The sequence below is a fragment of the Pelobates fuscus genome, chromosome 1 (assembly GCF_036172605.1).
Source record: "Pelobates fuscus isolate aPelFus1 chromosome 1, aPelFus1.pri, whole genome shotgun sequence".
NCBI classification, from domain to species: domain Eukaryota; kingdom Metazoa; phylum Chordata; class Amphibia; order Anura; family Pelobatidae; genus Pelobates; species Pelobates fuscus.
Window position 1 is genome coordinate 51,817,713 of NC_086317.1, and position 17,467 is coordinate 51,835,179.

The 17,467-nt window shown below is 33.6% G+C and overlaps 1 protein-coding gene across 8 annotated transcripts in view; it reads left to right on the forward strand.

The window, feature by feature from the left end:
- The window catches only part of ROBO2 (roundabout guidance receptor 2), a 377,737-nt gene that overhangs the window by 258,014 nt on the left and 102,256 nt on the right, over nt 1–17,467 (forward strand). For all 8 annotated transcript variants that reach the window (XM_063448557.1, XM_063448577.1, XM_063448568.1 and 5 more), the window contains exons 4-6: nt 184–304; nt 3,589–3,727; nt 15,835–15,962. In XM_063448557.1, the coding sequence (XP_063304627.1) occupies nt 184–304; nt 3,589–3,727; nt 15,835–15,962 (388 nt within the window). The remainder of the gene's footprint in view (nt 1–183; nt 305–3,588; nt 3,728–15,834; nt 15,963–17,467) is intronic.

Consider the following 17,467-nt stretch of genomic DNA (forward strand, 5'->3'; position numbering starts at 1 on the left):
GAAAGATTTTTCTGCTTGCAGATGCCATCTTATTATACTATCCTATACTATCGTTCTCAATTCTTGATTTTCTGACAACTGTATTATAGCTGGTTTAGGGGCTTCTGTAAATTGTTTTCAATATTCTTCTGATTTCACACCATATCATATTGATTTAACTTGTAAATATTTTTTATATTTAAGATTCGAGGTGGGAAGTTGATGATATCAAACACAAGGAAAAGTGACGCAGGAATGTATACTTGCGTTGGCACAAATATGGTTGGAGAAAGAGACAGTGACCCCGCTGAGCTTACAGTATTTGGTAAGTCTTTTTACCCATCAATCTTTTTTATGTTTAACGTATTTGTGAAATGTTATATTGCTATAGTTGATCATATGGATGGAATTCTCTCAGAAAAAGATTATATTTACTCTATGTATGGGAGATTTATCAAAGTGTTTTAAGAAGTGGTCTAATGTTACGAAAGTGGGGAGGTCACTATGGAATCCAGTGGAACCAGCAGGCACATTTCATTTATGAATTGAATGCTTTTACTGCAATACATTTTAGAACAGGACACTGAAAACTCCCCCTATTGTGTTGTTGGTGACCTGTAAATAGCAAAATGATTGTTTGTAACTGCGTACCCTATTCATATTTGTGACTTAATTGTGTAAACACTCACCCACACTTAACAATGTGTGTGTGTTTATATATATATATATATATATATATATATATAATAAAATGTTATAAAATGATGAAACGTTCCAAAAAACATAAAAACAAAGCTGCCTTCACTCCTGGAGTGACTAAATATAGAGGGTCGCTTTTTAAGAAAACCAGTGGGTAAAGTCATCATTACAGTAAGTAGACAATTGGACATGATTCATAACCTCACAGTGAGTGACTATGTAGTTTTGACCATGGCATATACTATTTGTAGTTTTACTTTAAATACCAGTCAAAAGGTCCGACTTAGACAAAGAAAAATCAACAGGGATTGAAGAACTGTTGTGTTAAATGATTTTTCAAAAAACAGAAAGGTGCAATAATCCCTCGTGTCAGCCTGAATCTTTGTATTTTTCTATAAATTGTAGGCAAACGATGGACAGTTGAGTCCACAGCTAAAACTTACATTTAGTTAGAAGTAAATGATGATTTCATTTCTATGGCCCAGCCCAAAATGGCAGTGTAGGTTGATTGAAAATGTATGTCATGTACTGTACCAAACAAATGCAAAGCAGAATATATATATACAAAGTACAAATGTGCATAGATGAAATAATATATAATACATTACATATTTTGTTTATAATTTCAAAATGTACCAAGCTATTTCCAGTATTATTTTATTAACCACATATCTTCATTCCAACAAATTCTATGCAAATTACACATTATTAGCTATGCATTAAGTTGTATCCATATCCCTGAGAGATTTTGTGATGCAGGCGACTTAAATGTACTTAATCTCTTAGATATAGAATGTTAATTACACTGGCAACATCATGCACTGCCTTCACTCTATAGTTTAGCAATTAGCGATCGCAGAGATTAAAATGGTTCTCGTTAGAGGGGAGTTGAAAAATAACCGAGGCTGGGCTATTTTTAAGTGCTATTATCATTAGACTAGCATTTCCTTACAATTGTGTGTGAATTTCAATATTTATAAAATAATTGGCTAACCTTACTTCTTATATGTAGTCTTTGGTTAACCCCAAGAACAATTTCAGTATAGTGAAAACGTGTCCTTTGTGATTAAATATAAACTGATTCAAAACATATATTGCTTGATTTGTCATTGGTATTTGATAAAAAAATATTATATTCAAAATTTATATTGCAAAAAATGTTTCAACTTATTCTGTCATGTTTATGTTATAGATTCATTATTTCAGTTTATTTTTTGCATATTGAGTATTAGTAGAAAAACAATATGGATAATATGGAAGACTAAAGTTTGTCTGAAACTGGTGAAAACATTGAATATGATATAGACTTGCAAATGCTTTATAATGGGAGCAGCAGTTTTCCTAGAATTCTATTCTTTAATTTTCCTTCAGAATAGTGTATAACCTTAACACACTCAACTTAGGTCTAGTAAGAATGATACTGGACAGTATAATTGTATATTACCAGTTTATAAAGTGGACGGGCTGAATACAACATCTAGATAGGCAAAATAATTTGATAACAGGAAGAAATAAACAAGAATGAACCAAGGTGAAAGGGATACATAGAATTACGAGAATGATAAAACAAGACATGGTCAACATGGTACTCTTCAACCTATCGTTCCTGTAAGTTTTCTTGTAAGTGTCCTATTTATAGTTAAATCCCCCTCTCATAATATTGTAAAGCGCTACGGAATCTGTCGGCACTATATAAATGGCAATAATAATAATAATAATAATAAAAACACAGAGTCGTTGAAGACAAGGTGAGTTAATACCAATAGATCGCATACACAAATAATGTAATCTGGAAATTCTACACCGTTGCTTGAACCACCATATATAGAATATATTTAAATGTATTTACAGTATTTTTGTGCGTGGCGAGGGGTTAACATAAGGCAGCTAATATAACAGGTTCTTAGAATAACATGATATGTTAAATTGTAATTTATGTGCAATAGCAAATAATGCTACTGAGAAATGCATGTTCCCATCTTTGTTTATGCCCATAAATGTCTTTTTTTCCCACACTTCCTCCAATGTCTTTTTATCTTAACCCGGATTCCACTTTTTTTATAACCGGTTAACCATGGATTAAATCATAGAATCTCATAGAGATTACATAGAGACATAAAAAGGTCTCCTGTTTTATCCAATGACACTGAATGCAAGGGATTTGGAGAATATTTTCAATGTTGATAAATATATGTGTAAAAAGGGAACTACATATGAACAGCCCTGTTTGTTAATATAATGAGTTCTCATCAAAGTTTTTAAACATACATCAGAAAAAATATATATAAATTGTGCTAGCTAGCTATTCCAGCTGTCCCCAATGTGAATGTGTGTGCATATGAATCTGTGCATGTATTTATATCATTGTGTGTGTGTGTCTGTGTGTGTGTATGGCTGTATGTAATAATATTAATACAAATTAATGTGTGTATGTGCTTATAATTTGCCTAACAAAAGGGAGATGCAGAGTGACGGGCACAAAAATATCTAAATTTTCGTAAGGGGATGCCAAAATACATTTTTTTCTTATTATTTTTTCTCATTTTTACTTTGTCAAGTAACGTAACTATACCTCTGGTGTAACTTGGATACTTGGCACCCAGGAAAGCATATAACTGCACTTGAGGTCCAGCCCCACTCTGTTCACTCTAACATACTTTATGAAGGCACACATATTGGGGTGATAGCAAATCAAAGTTCTTATTAAAAAGCCATGAGTTTGATTTTATATAGCTGCGGTTAAAATAATTATTTTCATTTACAAATGTCTTCTTTAACACATAGATAAATCAAACATTTATTTCAGCTTGGATATAAAGAAAATAATCTTGATAGATTGTTTGATTACCATTTTCCATGGTATATCCGTTTTATTGTTTATTTATTGTCTATTCCCTTCTGTTTTTCAAGAACGACCCACATTCCTCAGAAGACCAATTAATCAGGTTGTTTTAGAGGAAGAGGTTGTAGAATTTCGATGTCAAGTCCAGGGGGATCCACAGCCAACTGTCCGGTGGAAAAAGGATGATGCTGATATACCCAGAGGAAGGTAAGGATCAACAATTGTCATTTTTAAAAGTCAATATAAATGTTATTATGTACACAGGTGGATTCATGTTTTTATTTGGGGGGGAGTTGTAGTTTGGGCAAGAATCATACTTTCAGTCACATTGTTGGAAAAGTACATAAATGACAGTAAAATAAATAGATAGATAGATAAATATATAGATATAGATAGAGAGATAGATAGATAGATAGAAAAAATAAAACGGCTCGAAAATTCATATATTAATACCGATATAACCCTATTATTAATCTATATAATAATGGATATAGTAATGCCTATATAACCCTAGTATTATCTAAATAATAATGCGTATAGTAATAACTATGTAACCCTACTATTAACCTATGAAGTAATTTATATAGTAATACCTATATATGCCTACTATTAAATTTAGGACGAAATATTACACTTTCACATTCTGATACCTAAAGGCCTGAAGCCACAATATGATATATTGCAGATATATATAACATGCAGAGAGATGAACAGCAGCTGTGCAGGTGAGAGTAGTCTTGCATCAGATGGCAGCTGATTTTGATTAAAGGTTACTCAAAATAGCCACGTAGGCAGGGTACTTGAGAAGATGTAACAGGCAAATAAGAATACAAAAATGACTGAAGAAAAAAACTAAAAAAAATTATTTCATGTGCATAACACAAAAAAAAAAGTAAAATGTCAGTGACAGTGGTCCTTTAAAAGAATATATACTGTATGATATGGCATTCTTTTAAAAAAAATGTTTACTATTTCTCTAACTTCCATAATTTACTGTTTAATAAATAGAACCCCCAATAAAAAAAATGTAACAAACCAATCAACACACTGGCAGGAATGTATGCTATTTTACCTTGGCCTTCTGTTCATCTTTGTTACTTTGCAGCTTTTATTATGTAGTAGAGAATCAATCAGAAGAGAACACAAGCTTTAAGAGAGATGATGTCTATTGAAACATTTATAAAAACAATCTTTGTGTCACACTCCAGCTTGAGCGACGATCAAACTGGAAGATTGCATGAGTTCAATACAAAGTGATTGGTTATTTGAATCCTTTTTGACCATTGTGGAGCAAACAGAAAACATGTAGCACACTATATGCGGCTTATAATATGTGAATAAGCCTTGAAAATTTACAAAATAGAGAAAAATGTCTATTTAGAAAGGTGACAATCATTAATTTTGCAGTATGTGTATTTTCCTTTTTAAAATCTGTACATAATTTTACTTTATAAATTAAACAGACATGAGATTGCCAATTTAGTACTAATGAATAAGAGCAAATGCCATCAAAGAAAATTAAGTTTAAGTTTATTAAAACTTGCATCAGCAATCAATATTAATGATTTAATTGAGTAGGGGGCGGTGTTCCAATAATGAGAAACAACATTTTATTTGCATTCTAATGAATGGATTTTAATAAATCTAGATCGAGTGTGTGCTGTGGGATGTAACATATCTTCGAGGGCAGCTGCATCCTGTAATTACGGAGCATGTTAAACAAAATATGCTCTCTTTGCTTTTTCGAAAGGATTTTCAATTACAAGAGTATATTTATGGCACTGTAATAACTGACTTAACCTTCAGCACAGAAAACACTCATAGTGCCAGATTACAATCGGATGCACGAGAAGACTTGTTTTTTTTTGAAGTCCAAAAAAGGATACTTGAAATAGCTGACACATGCTGGTCTGTGTGCTCTTTAGAGTCGAGCAGCTGGCTTATTTTTAGTAAATACATCTGTGATGAAATTGCAGCCTCTACTTCTGCGAAGCACTAAAAGACATTCTGTGATTACATGGGAACTGTGCTCAGAACAGGAAGTGCCAAATCGACCACTTGGAAAAAAAGGTTGGCCAGCTCCAACACAGTAGTAACAGAGAGTGGAAATATTAAATTGAATTTCTTAAAAAAATGCCATTATGGAATCAGATTACAAGATTCTATAAGAGAAGCTGGAAAAAATGGATCTTTCGCTACAAACAAATTATATATACTAGTTCTGCCATGTGATATCTCACATCTTAAATGGCAGAACTGGCAGTGGAGTTATATAGTTCACAATGTAACACTTTAAACAAGATATCTTCTTTATATTACCACAACTGGGAGCACATTTTAGGGGTTAGCACTGTCCCCTGGGTATGGGTTGACACCGGCCTGGATACTTATAGTGTTGCCTCCTTTTCAGAGATCACTACAGCAAACGTGCCTACCCCATCATTAGTAGATATTAGTAGAAAGTAGGTCCAGGCACTATTCATTTCTTCAAAATGGCAGGTTTATTGAAAACTGAATGATCAACCTTTCGGCCTACACAGAAGCCTTTTGCAAGCTTGACAAAGGCCTCTGTGTAGGCCAAAATGTTGCACATTCCGTTTTCAATAAATCTCCCTCTTTGAAGAAACCTTGAGTGACTGGACCTACTTTCAACTAGTATCTACTAAGTTGGGTTTTGCCAACGTGGTCGTTGATGCACTTGGTTTTCACTGTAAGGGTGTGGAATCCTTTATCTTTGAATCAACCTTAGTGGTATCAATTCCATCCATCCTTCGATGAATTCCATTCAATTAGGGTTCAAACTGAAGGACAATCATCAACAATGCAATTGATTGCAACAAGTGAACTTTTGAGTTTGCAATATTAAGAGGAGATTTAATTGTAGGCATCTGCAAGTCATATTGTTTGAAAATGATTTGACTACGTAGTGGGGGATAGGACTAGGGCACCATAACTAGTACACTTCAATTATGTCAATGTCAATGTGATTGAGCATGGCTGGGGCCTCCTTTTTATTATAATATACTTAAGAATGAAAAGTAGGAGACAAAACAATTTATATTTTAGTTTTTCAATTGCAACATCTACTTGCTTTGCAACAGAATATGTATTATTATGTGAAATTGGATTTAAATTATCAAAATGTAAACTGACCCCACATTGATAAACTGTTTAATGTTTGTGGAAGCTATATTTTTTTATATGTTCTATTTAGTCCTCCTAGCCTTCAAGCAGGATTGTGCACTCTAAGTCTCTCCTGTCATATCTGATCAGTTCAGGTTAATATTACATGTCACATACTAAACTAAGAATAAAGTGTACTGTGAATTTTTCTGGACTTATTATCGAATGGCTTTCATCAAGTTAACTGGTGTATTGTCTATTGGAGTCTAGGGATAGAAAATGAAAATGTAATCATAGAATCGGAATTGTACATGTGGATTAAATTTGCAATGACTAAACAATTCCATTTTAACAAACCAATTCAGTGGTGAATCGGGGATAGGAGGGTTGCGATAGGACAAATGCCTCCCAGGAACTGGGGGCATAATATGACCATTTCATGGACTGAAACCAACCCTACTCTATTCCTAAAAGCATGTTTATCTTTCATAGAATACATCTTTGTAAGTGTGTGTATGTATGTTTGTGTAGATGTAGTGTTGCAGCTTCTAGTGAATGATTGTTATTTACACGTGAATATATATTGTGTCTTATTGACTGCAAAATATAAAATTATTCATTTCTAATTTCCAATAATATTTAATAATAATATTCTAAGAAAACTGAAATACTAAAAGCATAAATCAATGTTCTGTCTCCTTTCACACAATACAATCTTTATAAAATAAAATAAAATAGCTCAAGGAGTTTTAAATTACAGTTAGTTGAAATAACAATTACACCTTTTTCATTTCCTTGTGTTACCCATATAGGCGAGGGAGGACGTGATGACAGCTTTACCACTGAGAGCAATTATATAAATCTAGTATTATTGTTGGCTGACTTTGTAAAATTGTTGGATGTTTTATTGATGCTACAAAACTTTATTTGGTTTGACATTTGAGTCTGAAACGGTTCACAAGAGACTTGGGTTAGACACCGGTCAAAGCCCTTGTATGTCTGCAGGTGCCAAAATATAAAAATATAAAAATATGTTGTAAATGATATCTGAATTTGAGTCTACAACCATAAATAAATAATTCAGATATGACGGAGTTTGTTTCTTTTTATTATTAAAAAAAAATCATTTTTTTTTTTTAAATATAGCTCCAACATTCTCTGAATAATTTATTTGCGGGGAATGGTTATAACAAATAAAAGGTAACACTGGTAGTTCAAATGAAGCTATTAGACTAACTTTAACTAACTGTAAAAGGTGAGGGTGAGTTAAATAGTACCATGCTGTGAATTGCACTAGAAGTAATTAGGCTGAAAGAATACTTAAAAAAGCAATGGGGCTATATTAGGTGAAGATGGAAGAAACTTCACTTCAGAGATGAAAGAAGGGATGAATGGGAGAAATGACTTTTTAAACTAAAAATAGACGTCCATCGGTGTCACAATGTAGGGCAAAGGAGATCAAAATGGATTAAAAAATATACAACATCCTTTTTGATCTCTTTAATAAATATATATTCTTCCTTCACTTCTTCACTACTTTAAAGGCCCACATCAGAATTTTAATAGGGAAACTGCTGGGTACTAAAAAACAGAGGAATTGGTGTAGATCAGTTGAACTGGTTTTGCATGGACGTTTGAAAAAAGAGGTCATGGGGGAGTTGATTTACTTTACTGACTTTGGTTCATAAAAGGCAATATTTTCCCTGATAATATCTATCTTTAGTTAAAGTTCTGACCAGGTTACACATAAAAAGGTTCATCGACTTTCATGATGATACAATGGATTATAGAAAACTCTGAACCATGTTTTAATTTTACATTGTACCACTGGCTGTCATGGCATGACCAGAGCATGGCATGTGTGTTAATTAAACCTCCAATGCCCCTGTGCCATTTCCCTGCAGATGCCTTTGTGTCATGAGGTAATGACATCACCCCAAACATAGAAGTGATGCAGACATTCTCTTCAACAGTGTTTACTGCAGCAATGGAAAGATGAGCTGTTAGTTGCTACCTAATAAGATATGTCTTAATTTGGAAGACTTACCTAGTTGGCTACTAAAATTGATACATTTTAAGTCTTATTATTGTTCTTAATGAAAATAGCAGTGAGAATCAATTTGCTTGTCCACTAAAACCTTGGTATAAGGTCAACCTAATTTCATCAAGGTTTTGTTTTCATCTCCTCCCCTCCTGTACATTGCTCCAAATTTGACTGTGTTAATATTCCTTGTCACCCTCTTCACACTTCTGTCATGTTCCTACCACTACCCTCTTGAGCACCACTCACCACAAATTGAAAACCAAATTCTTATACATCATGGCCTGCTTTTTTGCTGTAATTTATCTGCTGAGTGATGGTGGAGAGTGTTGAAATCAAACCCTACAACCCCCACCCCACAAAAGTATAACACCTTACAATTGCAATACAACCAAACTAAAATGATGTCCAAATTCCTATTACTCATTACTCTTTACTTGCCCTTGCAAATGATGTAGAGTCTAACCCTGGTCCCCCAACAGTTTCCATTACTAGCCTTCCAGCTAAAAAGGGCCTCTCCTTTGACTTGCATAAACATTAAAAGCCGTAACCATACCCTGCTCGATTGGATTTTCTCCACTTCTCCTGATAGAATCCAGAAGGCAGGTGTTCTCCCTAACAGTTTTAGTGACCACTGCTTAGTGTGTAGTGTGTGCAAACTAAAGGCTACTAAATCCTCTCCCAAGGTTAAAATCATCAGGTCCTTTAAAAAATTAAATCTTGAATCCTTTCTAAATGACATCAAGAACCTTAATACAAAAAGAAAGCATCTCGATCCTCATTTTCCTACAGAGCACCGCAATTATGGAATGACCACCCGCACACTTTCAAATCTTCCCCAAGCCTAAAATCCTTAAAGAGATCCCTCTCTACATATCAAACAGAATGCACCTGTCATGGTTGATTATATGTTTCTTACCTGTTCTATGTAAAATGTTGTGCATATTGTGTATTAATATTGTTTTTGTATTTTATTGTACCCTATTGTATCAATACAATGTTTTGTGAACCCAGGACATACTTGAAAACGAGAGAAATCTTAATGTATCATGCCTGGTAAATATGTTATAAATAAATTTTAAATAAATGAATAAATATATAAGGTTTATTGACAAGGTAATTGGCACGTTGGAATGGTTGGTAAATTCAGTAATATGTGAGTTTTTGCAAACATTTTCTAAGTCGATCCAGAGAGTTAAATCCAAAGTCCTAAAACGCCCCTGTCTATTTCATTCTAAGAATACTGGAAGAAAGTTATATCAATCAACCTCTTGATCCACCAACAATTTGGGGGACAAAGTTTGACAGCCCTGATTTAAATAAAAAAAAATGGTGGTCTCATGCATGGCATAAAAAGAGAACTTGTATTTGTGTATTTGTGCATATAGGCACTAGGAATTCCAGGTTTTATCCCAGATACCTCGTCCATGTATTATTAAATTAGTTATCCATCAAGAAATATATAGGATAGAGTCATATAGGCCCACTACATAATCATGCTATACAGTGTCATTTGACATGTAGTCATGTGACCTTTAGTCACCTGACCTTGCTAAGCAACAATGATAAACACTTCTGAAATGAGAAGTGGATTAAAAACAACTGTGGAAATTAATATGTAAATGACTAATTAGAGTTATAACAAATCAGCCCATGCATATCCATAGTAGAAAGAATATTAATGGAAGCATGAAAATTATATTTACAAAATCATGACATTTTTAAACTTATTATAAAGACAACTGTATACAATGCAAAGTACATTATATTCTCAGTGACTATAGTGTGATACTAAAACAAAGTAATCATCCTTCTATATGATTCTACCTGGAAAAGAAATTCAGCATGCTGCATTAATCTTTCATGTAATCGCCTTCCTTTTAAAAATGAACTTTCATAAAAGGAATTTGCAGCTTTATTTAGGAACTCCTGGACAGTGTAGAATCATTTATTCTTAGTCACACATTAAGTGGGGAGACCAGTTACTATTCAAAAAATCCTTGTTTAAAGTTATTGGACAGGTTTGCTTTTCTAAAATCTAATTCGTATTGACATATGGAGTCCAGGTTTTGGAGCCCTACTTATTATTATTATTATTATTATTATTATTATTATTATTATTATTATTTTTTTTTGTACAGACAAAAGCTATCATTTTTGCACATTTAAAGAGTAATAATCAATGCTTGTTGTTGTTGTTCGAATCTCAAGCCAACTCCCCTTTTATTAAATATCCATCTTTATGCAGACAAAATGAATTGGAATTTGTCAACATTGGCACTTTTTTAAAGCAATGGGCAATGTATAGTGATGACCACATCCTGATTATATGAATACTTCCTTAATTGCTAAATATGTTCATGCAAATATTTGGAACATGAGTGGTGATGGTACTTGCAATGTCAATCTATAGAAACTGAAAACAACAAAACAACTACCAATGAATGGTGTGCTGTATTATAAGGGGAGTATTAAGGTGCACTTCCATACCTCGCCTAGATTTTAAATGTAAAGCAGCTGTTTTAAAAATTAACGCTTACATGATTTCTACATTCCCATGTAACTAGTATATCTAAAGCAAAAATGAATACATACACATAAAAAAGAAAAAAATATATATCAAAATGTTTACCTTTAAGTAATTTTAAAAGTAAAATAAGTATTATGTATAAACCTGTAAAATGAAATAGAAATAGGATTGGATTTGAAACAGAGATTTTGAATGTTTTGTTTTGCTTGTGTGAACAGATGGTAATGGTGTTTCTGCAATTTCATTTTCTATTTTATTCCACATTTTTTTTTGTCTTCAGAAAGCTTTTTCTCCCACTTTTTCACAGCTGGTAACCAATCAATTTCAATTCACGCTACAGTGATGATAGCGCGTGTTGTCCAGAGGCCAAATCTGATTGGGTTGCATTTTTCAGCAGTGTTTCATATCCGATAAAAAAAAAACAAAAAAAACAACAAAAAACGTGTGTGCATGGCAAAGACTGCCAGCATACTTTTATGCGACTGTCATTAATCAAATGTAGCAACAATGAGTGCATTCATACAAACCAATGGCTGCCAGATTTCTCAATCAAAATAACCCAATTTATCGTAGTGTTTCTTTACTACTACTGTTTTGTCATCTTTTCTGCTTCCAATTAACAGCAGAATTGAGATTACATCCAGAGAATTCCACTTCCTTGATTTCCTTTATTAAAAAAGAATGCTTTTGAAATTTCTGGTAATTCAACTCCCTTAGTCTTCGGCAGGCTGGAAAAAAATTGCATCTGTGAAAGACTTTACAAGCACCTTTGAGCAGCAGGCAAAGCTATTAAACAAAAGAGCCATTGAAATGTTTTCTGATAACATTGCAATATAACACGAGGTATACTTTTCATGTTTATAGAGAACCTGGGGAGTGAGGCCAGTGTTACATTGGTGCCCAATAATATTTTTATCACAGAGAGAACCATTGTTCACTGTTTACAGAGAAGGAAAAATGTTACATATTATGTGTGTAGGTGATTCCTAATTTCTAAGGTCTGGGTCGCCATGCTCTGCCTCCTTACCCATCTTATTGGACTACGGTTCCCACAATCCTTTCTTTATCTATTACTTGTAAATAATTTTGGAGGTGTAGTCCAGCAATATTGGGAGGGTTGAGTATGACAACCGTGGTCTAGGGTCATGAATTGCCAATAGATATATCTCTACTACAAATCATACAACGATTTGTTAGCCATATGTGTAGCAAAGCATCATGGGAATTGCAGTTCAATAAATGGTGATCCATCTTTTGGTCCAGGGCAGGTGAGCCCACAAGGTAGCTCCCTATATGTTCTAAATCCACAACTTCAAATATACTTTGAAATTTCAAGGATCAACAAAACATCATGGGAGTAATAGTTGTGTAACATCTGGGGATCTACTGTGTAGGCACCACTGGTCAAGAGTTTTAAATAATGACTAAATTGCTCATACCTTGACACTTATGTGAAATTGCTGCCTTTGACTTTCTGGATGTTAATAGAATCATTAGTTATGTGTTCTTCTTCTTCAGACTCCCCCCCCCCCCCCCCCGTCCCCCCTCTCCACCCCTTGTTAGCTTCATAGTAGCTGGTTTTAGTTTTGTTGGAGCTTAGTTTAGAATATGAAGACATCTTTGTTGGAGCTTAGTTTAGAATATGCATTTTATAAAAAAATGTTTAGTCTAGGAGGATGAAGGCTGGATGGAAGGTGACACAATAAAACGGCAATAATCTAGAAAGGTGTTAACCAGAACCTATTGTGTTTTTCTATGGACACTTAATATGAAAAGTAGGAGGAGAGATGTTGTGGTCAAACAACAAAAATGTCTCCTACATTCACCATGATATTATGGGCGGAAGTGTCACCGCGATCCTTTGTGATACGTCACTTCCGCCCACATACGTCACTTCCTCCTACATAGGAGCAGCAGGTTAAACTGTAGAATACGCTCATAAAGAGCAAAGAATGGAAAAGAACAAGGGACAATCAATGCAGGAATGAATGTAGGAGACCGGCGGACTGGTGAGTGATGTGCTATGAGTAGTTTGGACGTCATAAATAGCCGCTGATACACACATGTGTAGTGTATAAAGAACTAAGCCTTCTATTGGGTGGAAATACCTCACATGACCGGAAGAACAATCACGGTGCCAACATATAAAAAACAACCCAGAAGTCTACAAGGAATAGCCGACTGAGGAAACGTATTTTTAAGCGAAACGCCTTTTGGCAACAGGATCTGCATTTATTGGACTTATCTCAACATTTGCTATAATATTTATTTGTTTTTATACATATTTTTATTACTAATAAATCCTTGTTGGATTCATCCACTGTCCAGATCTGACCTTGCGACTTCTACTCATCAATAGGGGTAGTGTCAACCCCTAACTTGACACTTCGCTTTCCCATCTCGGACCCGGGCTTCTCAGGCTCTGAACAAGATGATCTTAACATCTTAATATACATGCCAAGTCATTACCATTGGTAACTCTCTGTACTACTGTATACTTTCTATTCTTTTTTATGTCTGGAGAATATTCATCTTATATCTACCAGAGGTGTGATGCTGCCCTAAGAGCATAAAGGCTCCTTCTACTGAGCCAGTTACTATACAGGCTCAACTTCATGTGAGTTGATATATACCACACAATATTGAATTACTAGCACTTTATACCATCTGCATTATATTCTCGATCTCCATTATTATCTATACATGGTTCGCTTTCCAGTTCTAGTATCTATATATATTTCCTATTTCTTAGATCTAGAATTATATATCTTTTTTCATAACTGCACATATAAAGGAGACAGCATTTAGACTTCATTAAGTTAGTTATTTTATTTATTTTATTACAGATCATCTGTACAAGACCTATATAAAATTATGTGCTTTGCACTATATTACATACTGTAGATTTATTTTTGTCAATAGGATACAATACCATTTAATATTTAATACTATCTCACAGAACTTGTTTATTTCTTTTCTCAGTAGAGCTTTCCTAGAGACAAACGGACCTATTTATCCTGTACTATTTCTTATTGGATTGCCTTGCTTTTGAAAAAGTGCTGTATTTTATTCTAGTAGTATAGTTGCTCCATATCCCAGATCGTTTATTCCAGTGTTTGGCAATTATTACATTTTCTATCCAATCTTTTTGTGGATTTTCCTTAAAAGCATAGCTGCATAAAAAGTAAAAATAAATAAAAAACTTCACCATTTTATACTTGAAGGACATGTGATTAGTATGCCAACATATAGACCAATTACATGTGTAAATATGCTAATTGTAATTTAATATCTATCAACTCACTTTGTAGTGGTAGCTGTCTTAAAACTTCATCATGACCATGTTTCCATGGCCTTCTTCTGGCACCGTGTTAGTCCTTAAAGCGATCCTCTAAAGATGGCACATGGATGCTAAATTCTGCCACCTTTTGCCTATTATGAAATCACGATCTGCATCTTCAATATGTCATACCACATGTGGATCATTGTAATCCTACACTTCATCAATGGCAATGTCTTCTCGTTCCTCCTTTTTCCTCTGCTAATGTATTAACCAATGAGCTCAGAGGTTAGTACACCAAAGACCAATGTGTCTAGCACCTGTTACAATGACAAATTCAATTCCTGATCAAATCAACCCATGATTTCATAATTTCAGAGGTCGTTCAAATGACTGCCGTACAGTTGGCTAATAACAAAGCACGTACCTTTGGGTGTACATTGAAACTGGTGAATTGCAATTATCCTACCAAGTTGGGAAAAAATTAATATAATGGTTTATTTATTTCATTAAGGTATTTTGTTCTCGTAATTCTATATTACATCATTCAGTCAGTCACCTTTTTTTTTTATTTTGGTAACAGTATAAAATCAAAGTATATAAAATGTATATTTAATAAAATTTAAGCCAGTATTATACACTCTTTTAACAAACTATAATATCTGACTGTAGATAAGTGCTTATTTAAAACCTAAATGTCTTCTGATGTTTTGCCAATTAGAGGAAATGAAGATATAATGGACACTTTTATTAAATACAAAATTAGAATACATAAGAGTACAAAATGTTAGTGTTTTACAATGAAACAATGCATTTATCAATGTTATAAACCATTTGTTTCTGTAATTTAAGAAACAAATGGTTTTCTTCCAAAGCTTGATCAACCTGCGTCTAGAATATATGATGTGATTTTACAAAGGGGCTAAAAATGTTTATCCACGTCACGTGTAGTAATGATTAAAACAGATTAAAGAGCCAGGAAAGCATAACAAAGTAATACTCACAGTGCAATGCATCGCATGCTATGTGTCAAGTATTGAGAATTGATCACATCCATTTGTCATGTTGCCATACACCGTAGAACAAAGTGATATTATTAATAATGCCTGCATACAGAGGAAGCATAGCAATACTAATTGTATGGCTTTAAAGTTTTTAACTAATGCATGTAGTAATAAAAATGTCATAAAGATTTATGATGGCATGAATTTATGAAAGTCTAAAATAAATGGTGCTAACAGATAAATTTGTGATAAATCTACATATTTCAGTAAAAGGCTTTCGGCCTTTGAAACTATCAGGTTGTGTAATGGTTTCCATTTTTATGTCTTTAAATTTAGATATGACATCAAGGATGATTACACCTTGCGAATTAAGAAAGCTGTCAGTGCTGACGAAGGCACGTACTCGTGTATTGCTGAAAATCGCGTTGGCAAAGTAGAATCTTCGGCCACTCTTACCGTGAGAGGTATGTAATGGGGAATGGACTAGCAACTTTGTTTAAATGTTACAAACACACAAACAGGGTTATTTACTGAACTCCGCATTGTAGCAAATAAAAAAAAATGAAAGGTAACATTGAGGCTAAAATAGGTAATATAAAAAAATAATTCAGGCTGGCTATTTAAGACTAAAGTTTGCTGTTTGGCTTTAATTTTACTGCAATATAATATAGAATTTATTGAATAACCCTGAAAGAATCACGTATGGTAATTTAGTCACTAAATATTGGATTGTGCTGGGTTAACAAAGCAATCAGATGGTTTAGGATCTATTTTTCTGATTTTTAAGGATAAGTCTCTGAATGAATGTAGCATTTTTTTTTTCTTCAATTCCATTATTTTTCCTACATTTTGCATTTCTACATATCACTCGGCTTCATTGTCAGGTGACTGAATACAATATGGCAAATGTATATTATTTCACCTGCGCTAGTTTAATGGGGTCTGAAAACGAAACACAGAGTTGAAGTGACTTGAGAACCAATTTAAAATATTGACAGATTCCCAAACTTAAGCTTAAAATGTTCAATTGTCAAGTCCCCACAACATGCTATTTAGTAAAATCTACCAATATATACTTCCATGGCATTGTCAAGTACAGCATGCAAAAACTATAATACGTCAATGTGAAAATCAGCACATGGCCTTATTATAAGGAAAACTGGGTGATGTATTTGCGTGTAGTGCTTCTCTATGAGAAGCACTCTTTGAGAAGCACTAAGTTCAGTACTTCTCATAGAGGCATTGATTTGGTGCATCGTGGCATTCACTGGAGGAGGATCGAGCTACAGCGAGGAGACTGTCCCAGCACAGGAATAAAAGTAAGCTTTATGTTTCTGAGGATTCGTTTTAAGATTGTTCTAAAAAAGGAGAACCCAGTATTCTTTAGAGAACATCAAATAAACACTACTCTCATAAGGAACTGAATGCCTTATGCCTCCATCATGACTCCATTGCAATTATTATTTTGTGTCAATGAACATGAAAATAGACTCTACCTCGTTTACATTTTTGCACCAATTTTTAGAACATACCTCTATGATAAGTCCCCCAATTGTTTCAGTTTCTCCTCCACCAATGCAATATATACTCTTTCTGTGTCTGGATTCAACTGAATGTTGATGTTATTTGCCAAATATTTAATATGCATTTAACAGGAAATAGAGTATGATATAAAAAAGGCTAACACAAGTTATAGGTGATTTTGAATGTGTTATCCAATTGTGTTATTTCAAAAGAAGGAATGGATTGCTTTTGATGATATAGAATATAACATAAACATACAAAAACCTTAACAAAATATCCTTTAATTTGAGTGTACATGTACTATATTGGCATTTTGATCAACCTATGGGGGCTTCTTCATGAATAAATACATACACGAAAAAATAAAATAAAAGAAAGTCAAGCTGATTAGAGTAGTAATATAAATAATTAAGAAAATAACATTTAGTTTATTTCCTAACTACAT